At 50.9% G+C, this 17,023-nt stretch overlaps 1 protein-coding gene across 1 annotated transcript in view; it reads left to right on the forward strand.

Annotated features, from left to right (window-relative positions):
- The window catches only part of DSCAM (DS cell adhesion molecule), a gene marked incomplete at its 5' end in the record, with an annotated part of 333,650 nt that extends 318,093 nt beyond the window's left edge, over positions 1–15,557 (forward strand). Inside the window, 3 exons of the mRNA XM_081138830.1 lie at positions 2,859–3,056; positions 4,409–4,711; positions 14,589–15,557. Coding sequence (XP_080994956.1) covers positions 2,859–3,056; positions 4,409–4,711; positions 14,589–14,941 — 854 coding nt within the window. The 3' untranslated portion in view covers positions 14,942–15,557. The remainder of the gene's footprint in view (positions 1–2,858; positions 3,057–4,408; positions 4,712–14,588) is intronic.
- Positions 15,558–17,023: the final 1,466 nt, after the last annotated feature.

The raw sequence follows: 17,023 nt of genomic DNA on the forward strand, positions 1-17,023 counted from the left end.
TTACAAAAATGTGTCACCTACCCCAGTATTCTATGTACTGAGACAAGCTTGCCCAGAGCAGAGCGGAACTGAGGCTGCAGTTCAGGGAAAGTAATTTCATGACCTATATTTCCAACGTTATCAGGCCGCTGCGAGGCTGTCCTCGCGCGTCTAGAAAAAGGGGATAAAGAATTAAATTACCTTGAAAAGAGCTCTGGCTTTGAATAGAAGCTGGCGTGTGCTCTCTGACCATGAACTTTGCGCGTGATTATCTCAGTGAGGAAAGGGGTGTGGGAGTGAGGGTCTCTGCCCCGCCACCGGAGGGTGGGCGTCACGGTGGAAACAACGGTGAGAGTTTGGGGAGATTTGAGAACATGGTGTCCTTGAAATGGGCCTACCCAGTTGACCGCTCCCCAAGCATCCATACCAGGAGCAAACCTGATCCACAGCTGTAGTTGCAAGAAACCCCTAGAAGAGTGAAAATGAGAAGCCTCAAACTTTATGTGAGGGACCACGCGGTTTTCTGGAAAAGACTCATTAGCCTTTCTCAAGCTCCGCTGATTCCCGCTCCACTTACCAAGCGCACAGGGCCTGGAAGACGTCTCGCCGCCTACCCGGGAGTGTGTTTCTATCTCAGAACCTCTCTCCTCGCCTTTCGGCAGAGAAACACAATAACCATTCATACCTCGCGGTCCGGAGAGCTTGGCTCTCTGGCATCACTCACATTCTAATCAAAGCAAAAAAACAAAAATCTTGCAATAAAGTCTCCCGTGAAGTTTTGCAAGTAAGGGATGAACGGTGTCTTCAAGTCAGTGCCCCAGAGGCTGTGCACCAAGACAGAGCATATTAATGGCCCGGGACGTCGTGAACGTATTGATTTGGCTGCCACCTCCATGCTCCTCCCAGCATTGTAGGATGATGCATTAGGTTCAGAGCCCAATAACCAGAAATTTGCAGAGGAACATCTTCCATTTATGAAGAAAGTCATTTCACCACTTCCAAGCATCTGCTTGCCGTGACCCAGCATGGAATTAGAGACGAGCCCGTGTCACGGGGACTGCGCATCAGAACACAGATGTGCAGGGCGAGGACACGCGTGGTCCAGTGTGATCCCAGAACCCAAAGGTCAAGTCTCCGGCTCCATTGTCATCACTTAATAGTGGGGTCGCTTCTCTCTGAGCTTCCATCGCCTCATCCATTAAGTGACCCTGGACCGTACACATTCGCCCAAGGACTTGCGTGCGCCAGGAACGAGAGGTCGCTCTGCACACGGTCCGAGGCTGAGCACCAGCCCGCCCGGCACGGATGTGCCGCTCCGGGAGCCCAGAGGCCAGGCGGCGCCGTCGCTGCAGCTGGGCCTCGGCCGTGTTCCTCAGAACCTGCGCCATCAGCGATGAGCCGTGAGCACAGACTGCAGTGTTTGGAAGAGGCCAGACCATTTTGAAAGATGACCGCATGGGATGAATTCCTCTTCGAGAAGCAGAGACTCCAGGGGTGGAAAAGGCCCTTCAGCATCTTTTGCTGCCTTCACGATGGAGCCCAGAAAAATCTTTGCAGGCAAATGAGCCTCTCTGCTTTCCCCGGGCTTCCAGAAGAGGCAATGTGTGGTCCACTCCAGTGTCCAACAGTCTGTGTTGTTGGGACATCTTTTCCTTCGCTCACCAGAGAGTTGAGCAAGGAACTCACCTCCCCCTCCATTGACTGGTTGCCTTTGGTTGTGGATCTGGAGAAAGGGTAACCGATGTGGCAGAGCCCATGTGTACTCAACCCTCTGTCTGTGCTTTGGAAGATGGTAGACAGTGAGATTCAGACACTCGTTAACCACCTGCTCTCGGCATTAAATATCCAAGACTGTCAAAGTTCAGACGGTTTCATTGGAGAGTTCAGCTACTGTGTGCAAAGGCCTGAGAGAGCTTAGGACAAAAAGGTATTGTCCCCCTGCTCTGGGAACTTGCCATTTAATGAATGAATGCAACAGTCACACTCAAGCAGGAGTCAATACAAGAAAACGATATACAGAGATGCCGTTAGTCTTCTGGGGCCGTTGCCAAAATGGACCACAGACTGGGTGGCTCAGGACAAAAATTATTGTCTCACAGTTCTGGAGGCCAGAAGCCCAAGATCGAGGATCGTGCTCCCTCTGAAACCTGTAAGGGTGGATCCTTCCTCGCCTCCTCCTGGCTTCTGGGGGTTGCCAACAATCTTTGACGTTCCTTGGCTTACAGTTACATCCCTGCAGCCTCTGCCTTCACTGCCCTGCGGCCTCTCCCCTCCCGTGCCTGTCTCCTCTTCTTATAAGGACACCAGTCATGTTGGATTAAGGGCCCACCCTACTCCAGCCTGGCCTCATCTTAACTAATTATGCCTCTCTGCAGTGACCCTACTTCCAGATAAGATCACATTCTGAGGCCCTGGGGATTAGGGTGTGGACAGATCTTTTAGGGGGACAAAATTCAACCCATAAGAACACCACGCCCCAGGAGAACTGTAAGAAGGAATCCACACTAGAGCATGTCGGCTGAGCTCCTTGTAGTAGAGAAGACGGGCAGTCTCAGGAAGCTTATTAAGTGATGTGTGTTGGGTCACAAAACTATTCAGAGCCAGAAGCAGGGCTCAGATCCGTCACAACTGAGTCCAGTTCTAATGTTCTTCCCCTTACAGGGCTTGTTTAAATGCTTAAGAATCCCATGAATGTCTCAGACCATGGAAGAAAGGAAAGGGGTACTCTGGACAGAGATAGTCAGGGAGGGCTTCCTGGAGGCATGAGCCCGCAGGGTGGGTCGTAGGGCTGGGGCGGGAGCACCACACTCAACACCTTTATCAACGCTCATCACACGCCTCTGGAGACTGAAGCAGACTTTGTTCTCGACTCTTCACAGATCCTACCACGAGGAGGAACGCCAAGGCTGGGCCCACAGCGAGAAACCGGTACGCCAGCCAGTGGACCCTCAACAGACCCCACCCCACCATTTCAACACACACCCTCACCACAGACTGGAGGCTGCCCACGCCCAGGGCCGCGGGATCCATGGACAAGGAAAGTGACAGTTACAGCGTCAGCCCCTCGCAAGACACAGGTAGGGTCTGCACACCTCTCCCTACCCTCCTCCCCCCCACCCCCAGGCTGAGCCCGGCCCACACCAAGGGCTCCAGGGCTCCTCCTTACTCTCTTTCAAGGTCACTTTCAAGTTTTTAGGCCATTTCTGTAACAGACACCAGTGCACTGCACAGCTTCGGCCACCTCCAGGGCCCAGTGGCTTCTGAACACAGAACCGAGAGGCATCTATTTCTCAGGTGCCCGAATCTCTGGCTCACACTGCATCCCCCTTTCATTCCCACCCTGCTGACAGACACGGCAGTTTTTCCATCTTCACCCACACAATGGCAATAATCTCTGATTATACTCTGAGGGCGTCTGACCCACTACCGTCCCCAGGATTGAGATTCTGCACTTGAAGTTATGTGACAAGGTTGCAGCACCCTCTGGGGTGAGCCACTTGACAATTAAGCAGGGGTTGATTATAAGGTAAGTTCTCTAGTCTGTGCCATCAACCACCAAGATTTCACTTCAGAGAGAAGACAGGGCCTAAAAATAGCACCGGGTTGCCCCCCCCATCTTAAATTTTGAAAAGAAATTATATCTAAACCTAATAGCTGTAGGAAATTTTAAGCCTCATTTTCTTTTGTTCTGGAAGATATACTGCAAAAATAGTGTCTCAGGGTGGAGTGTCACCATGTACAGCTCTTTTTAAGGCTGTTATTTCTCTTAGAAGACTCTCAGAGTTCCCCAGAGGCGACTTCGAAACTTGGAAACTCATGAGCTTAAAATGCAGAGATTCCTCCCACCAGATGGACCCCTTTCCATCCGGGTGGTTTCTAGCCCTCACCAAGGGTGGCAGGCACAAAGATTGAGTCCCAGGGACCCGGGGCCATTCTGACTAGTGGCCAGTTTCCATGCAAAGTCACAGCCGTTTATAACCCTCATCACGTCTCCCTGGCCAAGCCCAGGCTGGAGGAGCTGAGCTGCAGAGCTTGTCATTCACGCCTATTAAAGAGTCTCCATGGTACAGATCGATTTGCAGGTCCGAGCAGGGAGGGCCACTGCAGGTCATTTATGCACATTCCCGATTGTTTGACAGAAAAGCAGAATTTTTAAAGGGGATGTGTTACTGATATGGAAATGTCCCAGGCTGGGGCCATCTAATTACAGTGATGCCCCCAGTTTTTGGAAGCAAACTTCCCTGATCCTACTTTGCTGAGGGTTATGAAGCAGCCTCTGGGTGACAAAGGCCATCCTCAGACAAAGACCCAGGACTCCTGCTGCATTTAGCCGTGACCTGGGAGAAATCACCGCAAGCCCGAGAGGATGGTTGGTCTGTGCAAACATAGTGATAACTCACTGTCCTTTTCTCTCTGCTCCACGGCACAGATCGAGCCCGAAGCAGCATGGTCTCCACGGAAAGTGCCTCCTCCACCTACGAAGAACTGGCCAGGGCCTACGAGCACGCCAAGATGGAAGAGCAGTTGAGGCACGCCAAGTTCACCATCACCGAGTGCTTCATCTCGGACACATCATCCGAACAGTTGACGGCAGGGACAAACGAGTACACGGACAGCCTGACCTCCAGCACCCCTTCCGAGTCGGGGATCTGCAGGTTCACTGCGTCTCCCCCCAAACCTCAGGATGGAGGGCGAGTGATGAACATGGCGGTTCCGAAGGCACATCGGCCAGGTGAGAAGGAAATGTGCGCGCCCCATTGTTTAGGGAAGCTCCCCTTCCCGCGTCACACCTGTGGACCCTGAGAGCCCTCTTGGGGTTTAGACTGGGTGTCCTGTTTATTGGCTGCATAGTGAACCAAGTCAAAGCAACAACAGTGATCACTTATTTTGTTTATGAGTCTGAAATTTTCTCGTTGAATCTGGGGACAGCTCATCTCCGTTCCAGCAGGTCAGACGCGGTGGCTTACTTAGGGCTGGAGGAGCCACCGCAACATGGCCCCCTCCCCGGGAGAGTTGGTGCCAGCTGCACCCACCCACAAGGTGGCTTGGGCTTCCTCAGATCATGGTGACTCTGTCCTAAGAGCCAGTGCCTCAAGAGACAGACGGTGGAAATAGCCAGTTTCTTAAGGCTGGGGCTAGAAAGTGACACATCTTTTCTACCATATTCTGTTGTTGAAGGAGCCCAGATTCTAGAGAGGGGACCCTCCTACCAATTAACGGGAGAAGCATCAAAGACATGGGGCTGTGTTTTAAGGCTGCCGTACTTAAAGACTGAGGGTTCCAAAGGGGAGAGGGCCTACAGTGCGCCAGCATTTGGACCCTGGTTTTACTGAGTCACGCAACCTCACGGTAACTGGGTAATGTTGCATCCACTGTAGTTTGGCCTCTGCCTTGAGCAGGGAGAGTGGCCTGGGTTTCTGGATGGGGCCGCAAACCCTAAGGCCTGTAGGGCCTGGCAGGTGATGTAAATGGGTGAAGAGAGTGTGAAGGGGGGAAGGGAGTGATGGGACAGGAACAGTTCACTAGCTCAGTGACTGTCAAGAGCAGAATGCCCCTAGCAAGCTCCCACCAACTGATCCCACGCGGGAATGGGGACCCTGTGTGAGTGAGTGTCTCAAGAGAAGCCAGAAATCTTGTTTTTCTTAAAAACTGAGAAATCCACTCACAGTTTTTAAGTGTTGGCTCACATGTTTGCAAACCATTATACAGGGCAGATAAAACACCTCAAACTGCATCCAAACCAGGGCAGCCAATTGCTATTCTCTGAAAAAAATCACTTTTTTTTTCCCACCCTGAAACAGGTACCTGTAGACTTTCCTTCTCAGACTGGCCTGTCCCTTCTTGTTGAATCCGGTTTTATTTTTCTTTCTCTCGTTTCCTGAAACACTATACTGATTGTTTTTCAAAAATTTATCTTCACTTTTAAATTACTGTGATTCCTTTGGGTTTTATGGCATAAGGCCCAGCTGAAATGAGCCTCATAAATGCATAAAAATATATAAAATAAGAATTGTTTATCCAGCAACTAATCTTCCGTACAGAGTCAAAGATCCATGCCAGCAGACAAAAAAGAGTGATGGCTTCATTTATTTTCATTCCGCTACCTCCCTGGGGAGATGACGAGCTGTTATTTGTGGGCATTGTTATTTCAAGTATTTTTTTGTCATTTACATTTACATGCAAGTCAAATGCAGGAAAACGCAGGACAAACACTGTGACTCTGTGGCTGCCCAACTGATGGTGAGGAAGACAGGAGGGGAGAAAGTGTGCCTGTGGGCATGTCCTTAGCATTGCTGGGCTTCAGTTGCTGCATCTATAAAATGGACAACCTGTACCCAGCAAGAGCTCACTGCCCAATGCACATAGACACCAATATTACAGCACTGGCTTTTGAGAAAAGAGAAAGGAGACAGGAGACCAGGTTCAACTCTGTCTCCCAGATCCAGGGGCGAGAGCAAGATTTAAGGGGCTTCAGCACTGGATCTCCTGGACAGCTGCCCCTTTGCTTCTGGAAGGGTTCCTGGTGTGCAGGTTCTGGCCATGCGTCGGTCCTTTAGTTCTGGGGGTGGGGTGGGAGACTTTAGGGTTCACCAGTGTTACTCTTGAGTGGGGCATCCAAGGTTTAAACTTTGGTTCTGGGTCTTGTCCAAAATGGGACAGGACCACTTTGAGCTGGTTCTGCATTTACAACATTGGTGCCTACTCTCGGGTTTGTTAAGATGGGTGCAGCACACACAGGTGAGGCAGTTAGCAACTGTTTCTCTTGCTGCTTGTTGACGTTGATGTTAGAGTTCCCAGAGGCTCCAGGGTGGCCTCCAGATGTGCTGCTGGCTCCCTTCTTCCTTCCTTCTTTTGTTTATTTCCCTTCAGTGACCACTGATGTCCTGGGAAGTCCCCACCTCATTTGCATATCACCCAGTTAAGTGCTTTCTGCTTCCACCGAAGATCCACAACCACAGTCTCCCCTTCACAGACGGGCTCCTGGGTTTCAGGACTGTCCCGTTTGTGCCAGCCTTGAAATAAGTCAGGCTTCAGTTTCTTTTCAATGACTTAGTCATATCATTGGGTCAGTATTGAAAAAAGTTTAAGCCTTTCCCATGACGTCGTTGCCTGGATCCATCAAAGCACTGGAAAGACCGCAACTAAGGAAGTTGCTATCATCCTAATACACTCTTTAGACTAAAATGATTTTATAACTTTGGATATAAATAATTTTTAAATCAGTGAGAGTCCTAATGTCCACCAAATTTGTTTTGTCCACTCTAGATGACTATATTGTCAACATTTAATTAGGAAAAAAATATTTCATATCTCTGGAAGTCTTCCTGTTGCTCCTTTGTAACAACTGAATTCAGCACTGGGCACACAACCCAAGGTTATAATTATCCTGCTGTCTGGAGGCTGTATCAAAACTAGCAGTTCCCTGAGCCGTGTGCCTGTTTCCTCGTGGTTCTAGGTGGTTATCAGTCAGAATGTGTCTCTGGGCAGTCTTCAAACCTTCTGGATACCCCCTCACCATCAGGTCCTCTTTTTCAGTAATTTTTTTTTTTTTTCCGTTTACAATCCCAAGTTTTTAAACTCTCTACAAATGAGGATCAAGTTCAGTGAGTTTGGCCAAATCGTGGCTCCAGGAAGAAAGCAAACCTGTCTTGTGTTTCTCCCCCAGCGTCTAGCAGATACCTGGCAGCAGAGTGACTGTTCAAGAAATATGTTTAAATGATTTAGTGGAATTGAATATATACGTCTAACGCTCTGCTCTGTGTGGTCTATAGTAGGTGCGTCATAAACATTATCGAGGGAATACATGTACTATGGTTGTGACTGTGATAAGACTGGCCAACTGGTTAAAATACTACAATTATTAGGAACTGTTAGTAAAATCCCCGCAGACATTGAAGTGCATGTCATCTTCCAGGCTGACTTTAAACAAAGTGATTTATTTTCTGTCCTTGGTCTTACCAAGCCAAAAGGAAATCTCTTCCTCAGATAAGGGGGGATCTCTGTGAAACATGGACAGCTCACGCCTGAGGCAGACACCGGAATCTCGCTTCAAATTTTTAATACCTGGATTTTGAATTTGCTGCATTTTTAGGACTTGTCTATTGTAAATACAATGCCATGGGTGTGATTGTCTTGTTTTCTTCAGTAAGAGATGGCTATTTCTGTCTTTAAAAACAAAAACAAAAACAAAAAAAAGCAAACATTCTCTGTTCCTCTGAAGTCGCTGGAAAGTGTAACAGCATCTCTCGCTCTGGGTCAAGGTGGCTTCCAGGCTTGGATTACAGTGTGTCATCTTGGTTTCAAATAGCATCTTGAGCCAGTTTCTAACGTTCTTGGGTGACTGCTTCTTTATTCATGATGTTCACCCTTGCCCTCAAGATGCCATTGCACAAAGCCACTTAAATCAAGTTAAAGCTTCAAATATGCAACCTAATAGGCCTGCAGGCAGCAGGGGAAACGCCGGCCCCCTTGGAGCTCAGCTGTCACACCCTAGGGCCCCAGCCTTGAGCATCCGCACGTCAGCCGTCCCATGATGGAAGCAGCTGACCTTTTCCAGCTGGAAATGGCCACTGCCTGCTGCCAGCTGGGTGGTTCTCTGAATACCCAGTTAGATGAGGCAGTTTGGGGATTTTGATTTTAGGATCCATTCCTCCGAGCCCTCACGCTCCCCTGGGTGTGTGTGTTTGGCCACAGAGAGAGAGGTGGGGTGGTTACCTGCGGGTGAGGGACCTCTGCTCAGGTGGCGCCCTCCCACCACGCGGGCTTGCACGTTCTCAGTTCCCATTGTGACCACGCTGCTGAGACAGCTTGCTGGCCTTCCCGGCTGTCTTAGTTGGGAATCAAACCCACTGCCTTTTGGTGTACAGGATGATGCTCCAGCCCACTGAGCCACACCAGCCAGGGCCGCGAGTGTAGGTTTTGAAGTTCCCCAGTGAGGAGGATGGCATATCGGGGAGCTCTTAAAAATGCATGAAGCCTCTTAAGTACGAGCCAGGAGTGGGAATCGGATCGGTGTCCATGGACCTCTGCTATCAGTCTCGCGTTACTTATTTAGGAGTTTTCCTGGTTGCCGCTCGGGAGCGAAGATTCATTTACGCAGAGAGGTTGGTTTACCAGCTTTCATTACCAGCCGCCGCATTAATATGCAGCTGAGGGAGTGTTAGATCTCGCCCGCGCTCGCGTGGGCGGCTGCGCGCTCCCCTTGAAACCAGCTCTTTGAAGCTGCAGTGTGATTGCAAGTCCGATCTGAAACTGCTGGAGCTCAAGGTGAGCATTCCGTGCTTCTTACTTTTGCATTAATATCACGCTTCATCCAAGCATAGATATCCAGCCTTGTTAGGAATTGATGAAATTCCTTTCTAGATGGCCCCAGGGGAGATGTAAGCCCCTGGGGACCCGAGTCTCTTTCGTTCTGCTCGAATTTGTTGTGAAAGTCTCTGCATGTTTCACAGTTGCTAATAAAGAGGAGCCTTGGAATTTCAGGCTCTGAGGAATGCGTTCATCGGTTCCAAACTTATCCCCAAATTCCTCATACAGATGTACTTCACCAGTTTCCGCAGGCGAGACAGAGCATAAGAAAGAATCTTTGAGACTTAAAGGTACCCTTAGAAGTTAACGTGCTCCCTTCCATTGACTAAAGATAGGAGTTAAAACTGGAAGGGGCCACAGAGCTATTTAGGGGCAGAGGCAGGCTTGGGACAGAGCTCAGCGCTCTCCGGTTCACGCTCTTCCGTTGTTCTAAGGTCCCACCCAGCCAGGTTAAGTCAAGGCCCTCTGGCTGCTCCTCCAGGGCCCATCCCTCGTTGTGTCCCGTGAAGACTGAGACCCTGCCTCCTTGTGGGCTAGATGGGGCTGAGGAGCATGGGTCCTTTCCTAATTGAATTCATGTGTTTCAAGTGAAATAAGGACCCACTTGGCAACACGAACTCTGACCGTCTAACCTAGAGTTCCTCAACAGCGGGGTCACTCTGGGGGGGCTGTCCTGTGCATAGGAAGGTGCTGCGCAGCATCCCTGGCCTCTGTCCAGCGGGAGCCAGGAGCTAGCCCCACCCCAACTATCACAACCCAAATGTCTTCAGTCACAGCCATATGCCCCCTGGCGGAAAATCACCCCCGGCTGAGAGCCATCGATCCAGACCTGAGACGTGTTCCCTGGCGGGCGCTTGGCAAATGCAGGAACCATTGTCTGGGAATAGCTTCATGGACTGCACACGCATTATAGATTTTCTGAATCGATTAATTCTCCTTCTGTTTTGGTATTGATTTCACACTTCTTCCGAAGCTGAAACGCATTCAAACTTCGTGCGTGAGTCTGAATATACTGAGAAAGTTCAGGAAGCTTTGCTTTCCTGATAGGAAGAGGGAGTCTCCTGATTTTCGACTAAAGAGAGGCAGGTTGAATACAGCAGTTTCCACACAGCCAGGCCCGCCGTGGCCCGAGCCCCCTTCGCAGGAACGGCAAGCTCCGACCACGGGTCCGTGCGTGGACGTGGCACCGCCAGGGCAGCCTGTGCGGGTTTGCCCCAGGCGAGGAGCTGTGACAGCGCCAGTGAGCGAAGTGGTCACGGACAGAGGGGGAATCGATGCTGACTTACTGGGTCTGGACTTTTGGAAACACTAGTGGTACCAAGGCGCCCAGAGGGCAGTGACAGGAGAATAAGAAATGGACCATTATGTCAAATAATAAGGCGTAACATTGAAACAGTGGCTAAATCACCCCTCGTTCCTCGAGGCGTGAGATCAAGGAGCACATGGCCTGCGACTGGCACAGCTTGTGGCCCAGGGGCTGCAGGCCCAGGAGGCAAAGGGGAGAAATGTCTCTGTAACACAGGTGCCCCAGGGAGGGTCGGCCATCACTGTCAGGCCAGGGGACAGGGCCCTCTCATCACCTGTAACCTACATCTGTCCTCATAGTGCCGCCTCCCTGTCATCTCTGCACTTCTCTCTGCCCCGTGCCCCCATTCAGTTCATTTCTTTCCTTTGCCACCTGCTTGTCTCTATTTGTGACTCTTTGTCTCTTGTTTTTCCATCTCTCCCTTGTTCTGTCTCCATGTCTCTTCCCTCTGCTTCCGTGTGTGTGTGTGTCCCTCTCTGATCCCTAAGCTTGGACAGAGAGATGTGGAGAGGAAAGCTGGGCGAAAGCAAGGAGGAAGTTAAATAATAAACCCTTGCTGAGAATAGACACGAAGTCCACCGGAGACAGCCCAAGGCCGGGCTTTGGCTCTGGCTGTGTTTGCAGTCATGGTGGGTTTGCACGCAAGGGGCCTGTGCACCTGAGAGGTGACTTCGGAATTCAAAGCAAAAGAGACCTTGAATTCCTGGGTCACTGCTACTTTCAAACACACGGAAGAACCCAAGAGGAGGGTCCTGGCTAACTAGCTACGGATGCAGTGCCCTGTGGAGCATGCAGAGGGCTGAGAGGTGGGGGCGGGTCAGATAGGTGTCTTCAAAGAGGCTTCTGCTCCCTCTTGGAGAAGACGCCAGGAAAGCCGCTTCTCATCTAACCCTGAGGGGCCTTGGGGGGCCAGATGGCCAAGCATCTACTTCCCCAGGGAGCAGGGCGGCTGGGAGAAGTGACTTCTGGCTGGGCCTCAGTAGAGAAGGATCATGGGTGACAGGTTAGCCCACAGGGAGCTCCTATGAGCTCAGAGCACAGGAGGGGACCCCTAAACCACAACCATGTTGGCTCCTGTTATTGGTCATTAAGGAGAAATCCCCTCCTTTCCCATGGTTGATGGAGCAGAGACTGTCACCCTACAGTAGAACTTTCAGAGAGACTTCGCCTGGCGCTCCCCAGCCCACCCCAGCCAAGAAGGAAGGACATCTGTGTTAGTGTTCTGTGGCTGCCATAACAAAGTATCACAAACTTGGTGGCTTTAATCAACCCAAATTTATTCTCTCACAGTTCTGGAGGCGAGAAGCCCAAACTCAAGGTGTCAGCAGAGCCATGGCCCCTCCGGGAACTCTAGGAAAGAATCCTTCCCGGCCTCTCTGGTTTCTCGTGGCCCCAGGTATTCCTTGGCTTGTGGCCGCATCACTCCAACCACTTCCTCCACCTTCACATGGCATCCTTCCTCTTCTCTGTGTCTCAAATCTCCCCCTGCCTGTTTCTTACGAAGACACGTGTCATTGGAGTTAGGGCCCACCTTAAATCCAGATAATGGCACCTTGAGATCTGTAACTTAATTACATCTGCAAAGACTCTTTCTCCAAATAAGGTCACATTCTCAGATTCTGAGGGTTCGGAGGTGGATATATCTTTTGGATGAACACTAATCAACCCACTCAAGGTATGAAAAGCAATTCCTAGCTCATTTCCAGCCCATAACTTCATCCCCTCCAAGAAGGAAGACATCTGACCATACATTTTCACATGTTTTATCTAATCCAATCCTCACCATAACCTTACATGGTAGGTTCTGCTTTTAGTCCCATTTTATGACTGAGAAAACTGAGCCCAGACTTACAGCAGATTAAATGCTGGCGATGTCATCCAGACATCTACTCGTAATCACCGCCGTTATAGTCATTGTTTAGTCTCTTGTGTGTGATTTGAGCAGATGGAGGGCCCAGAGGTTAAGAAAAGCAGGTGCCCACGTCCAGGTTGTCACCAGTTTTCCATGCCACTTCTCTCTTCCTCGGGTAATAGGTGCATGGCTTGTTGCTCTCTGTAGGCATTTGAAGAACATACAGATGGATGGATGACTAGAGAACCCGATTTCCCAAGTGGCCCTTAGACTAGCACGTGGGGTGGGATTTTAATGGACACCAAGTGCTTCTAATAAACAAAGCTCAGCACCAATTGTGCTGGCGCTTTCTTCTGCCTAAGCGCATGAGTGATTGAGAGAGCTCATCTGCAGCATTCACACTGTTGGAAGAGCTACTTTGGACACTAATCAGAAAACACACACTGTCGATAGAGCTAATTAGAGCGGCATACAACTTAATAAAGCTTTGCCTGAAAAACTGGATCGCTCAGAGACGGGACACTGAGAGACCTGGCAGGCCTACGCCGCAAACAGGAGAAGCCCTAGTGTAGAGATGTGGCCCTGGGCTGTTGCCACTATTTGTGATTTCCAGCTCTCACCAGCCTTTCCCAGCCACCCTGACCCTCCTGAGCACTAAATCCAATGTGGGAATCCCTGGAGACAGCGGCTGACATCGTGGGCTCTGACTTTTGATTTCACATACATTCGTTCCCTGTAATCTAGGACCCAAGCACCCTGCATTCCAGCGGGGACCGAGACGTGACGGCTTTTTAGGGGGTTAATAAGTCCTTCATTCAGTGGGGAGCTGCTGGGGTGGAAACTCATTCCCAGATCTGTGACAACACGTCACAAGTGCCTGACACATTCAAGATCTCCTTGGGTCTCAGAAACAGCGGGCGGCCTCTTCCTTAAATAACCCTGGAGGTAAATGAATTCCACATTTTGTCAAGTATTTTTTTAAAAAAAATACTTAGAAACAATAGCCATGTTAATAAATAAAAGAGAAAAATAATAGAATTTGCTTTTATTAGGATCTTAGGAATAAAAAGAGTCACTCTTAGGAAACTTGGTATATAAAAATCCACTTTTGAAATTTGGCAAATTAGAATATGTCGATTCATATGTAAAACTTTCTTCACACTGTAAAGGACTTTTCCAGTTTATTTTTTGATGACAGCCGTTAATGCTTTCATGATATTTGTTTGCAAATAATTAACCCCCACTAGAGAAAGTGAAGGCTACATCCACTACCTTAAGTGAAGATAAATGCTTTTCAGTGTCATCAGAAAAGGCACTTGGGACATGAGGTTTCTTTTTTTTCAGTTAAACACTTTCATTTTTCAGGAGCAAGACTAACGCACATCACAGGACACCCTGGACCTTCGGCCTTAGACTGTGATGCCAGACTCCCCGCATCATGGCTTCGTAAGCCCGAAGCCAGACACACCAGGCTCCAAGCCCTTCCCGAGAGCCCCAAATCACGTCCCCCTTTCTGGGGAGTGCTGTGCCAGATTATTGTCAAGGCACTTACCGTTGGGCTTTCCTTTGACCCAGTTCACAGTGTGGGGCCCACATTGAATCAGAGAACCTTTCATTTCACGGAGCCAAATCCAGAGTGTCGCTGGGGCCATTTTCACCGAAAGCAATCAGACGCCTGGCCGCCCCCAGGCCGCAGGGTTTGTGGACATGCCGAGACGAGGTCCAGCTCTCGGTTATGTTTCCCTTGTCACCCTGCCTCCCTCCTGGAGCCCCTGCTCCCCGAGCGCCTCCCATCACACCTGGGACTCGGAGGAGCACGTCACACGCCTGGCGGGCGCCTTGCGCTGCCTGGGACCTGGCTTTCCTTCCGTTGCGGGCTTCGGGGTGATCCTGCAGCCTCCGCTTGTCTGGTCGAAGGGTGACACTGAAGAGCCTGAGTCCCTGTGCTGTGGAGGGGCCAGCACGTTAGATGCGGGCATGATTCCCGTCTGCAGCGAGCTCTGACGAGGGGTCTTGACAGCCGCACCCAGGGGCAGTGACATTGCCAGCTCTGGGCCCCGAGTGGCCCGTCGGTGCGCACAGGGGCCCTGGGCACCAGCTGGCCAGATGAGGGCCGACTAACCGCTCTGTGTTTCCTTCCAGGTGACCTCATCCACTTGCCTCCATACCTTAGAATGGACTTTTTGTTGAACCGAAGCGGTCCGGGCACCAGCAGGGACCTGAGTTTAGGGCAGGCGTGCTTGGAGCCCCAGAAAAGCCGGACCCTGAAGCGCCCCACGGTCCTGGAGCCCATCCCCATGGAGGCCGCCTCCTCCACGTCCTCCACCCGGGAGGGACAGCAGTGGCCGCAGGGGGCCGTGGCCACATTACCTCAGCGAGAAGGGGCGGAGCTGGGACAGGCAGCTAAGATGAGCAGCTCCCAGGAATCGCTGCTCGACTCCCGGGGCCACTTGAAAGGAAACAATCCGTACGCCAAGTCGTACACCCTGGTATAACACACAGCAGGACTGGGCCGCGGCTGTAAATACGGTTTAAAGACTCAATCAAAGCTACCTTTTTTTTACGGAATTCCAATATTTATAATTAAAGAAAATTGCCAAAATATATTAAAAAAAAAAAGAAAAGAGAAAATACTGCAATCACAGACAGTGCAAAGACTCTCCTGCTTTTTTTCTGTCCGAGTGTGAGCTCCATCTGCCTGGGCATCTGATTTTTTGGGAAAGAAGTCCAGTTTTATGATCTTCACAGGCTATTGCATTTTTACTGATTTTCTACACAGTGCATGGGGGACTAATGAAACCTTCTGACCGGAAGTTCTGTCACACACGATTCAAGAAAGAAAACAGGAAAGAATATTACGCTCTTCGTGAGGCTACAAGGAACCGGAGTCGGGGGCAAGGGGACACTTTAGTCATGTTTGCACACTTCCTTTCCCATTAGGAACTGGGTCCTCAATCTGACCTCCTTCTGTTGTTAATTAGGATGAGTGCCGTCAGTGAAGGGGAGGGGGGTCAATTTGGTTTTCTTTTTGTTTATTTTTTAATTTAAAGAGACACTCTTTGCATTTTGTCTAAGCGAAATAAAGAAGAAAAGGTTGTCTGCCTTTATTTCAATGTCTGCCTCTGTCGTCTCCTCCCGATTCCTGGGTCCCCGTTCCTGCGATGCTGGCGCTGGCACACGCCGGGGCTTCCCCAGACCCCGCTTTGATGAGCCCACGAGGGAACGCCCGGGAGAAGCGCAGCTGCAGCCGGTCGCAGTCACAGCGAGGGACCGGCCAGGCGTGCGAAGCCTCCGGCCTCCGGCTGGGCCAGAGGCCCCTAACTGTGGCCCCTGAGCCACAGCCAGCCTGCCGCTGTGGTTATAAATAAAGTTTTATTGGAGCACAGCCAGACACACCATCCGCTTTCTGCCTGTTTCACGCCCAGTTGGGTGGTTAGGCACAGCCGAGGTGGCAGGACCGGCAGAGCTGGACACGTGCACGGCCGGGCCCGCTACAGAAAAGGTTTGCTGACCGCCGCCACAGGGCCCACGGTCAGCCCCAGCTTGCTGGAGGGAGGGGAGGACCAGGAGGCGGCCTTGTGTCCTGCCTCCGGGACCTGTCCTGCTGCCCTGTGACCATCCTGGTGGCCGGTGGCGCAGTTCACTCCCTGCGCCAGAGGAAAACGTCAATAGTAGGTGATGTTCCTGTGCAATCCGACTTTAAGTCGTTTCCCGTGGGGCTCACTCACAGAGAGCTTCCTCTTAAGCACCGTGAACCATGATCTTGGTTTGTGGCCCCCGCACCGAGCGCTGCGGGAAGAGTGCAGCCTCCCAAACGACCGTCCCAGACTCTGCCGGGAAGGGGGAGAGGCCCGGGCTCCGGGTCAGAGGCTCGGCAGCGAACAGAAACCGTGAGCACACACAAGCCCACGGCAGCTCAGTGGCCCCGGTGACACCGCACCCGCCCCTTCCTCTCCCCTAACGGCTCCCCGGGCTCCCCTCAGTCAGGCTGGCTCCAGGCGTGACCCTCGGGGAACGTGGCGGAGGCTGCTCTCCCCTCTGCCTCCCTGCCTCCCTCCTCCCCTCGCTACCGGCTTCCTCCTGCCTTCCCTCTTTTTCCCTCTCACTTGATCCCCTTTACCTTCCAGGCGGGCCGTTTGCCGGCCTAAGTGCAGGGACACGGCTCCTGCACAATGGGCCGGGGACCATGTCGAGCCGCCTGCTGGCACTAACATGGGGCGATTCCACAAATGTGGTTTTTTCTTGCTGCAGTTTCAAAATTTAATCTGTGTTGACAGCTGATGATTTGCCCCTCAACGACTGCTTTTTTATGCAAAAGACATGAAATGCTACTTTCTGGGAAAAGTTAAAGCTCTCTCTTTCTTCAGTCTAAAACGTCTATATTCCCCCAACTTAGAAGTTTGCCTTTTTTTATTTTCTCTCAAGCTGTGAAAAATAAAAAATTGTACATCATGTCTGCTTCTGGAATGGATTGCTTTCAAGAATTCTGCTTGAAAATGCTTGTTAAAATGGATTTGACATGTAAACACTGTGTTAAAAAGTCCACCTCTCGGGTAGGGCCTCGTGTCCACGTCTAC

Source organism: Miniopterus schreibersii, assembly GCF_964146895.1.
Source record: "Miniopterus schreibersii genome assembly, chromosome: 5".
Taxonomy (NCBI): domain Eukaryota; kingdom Metazoa; phylum Chordata; class Mammalia; order Chiroptera; family Miniopteridae; genus Miniopterus; species Miniopterus schreibersii.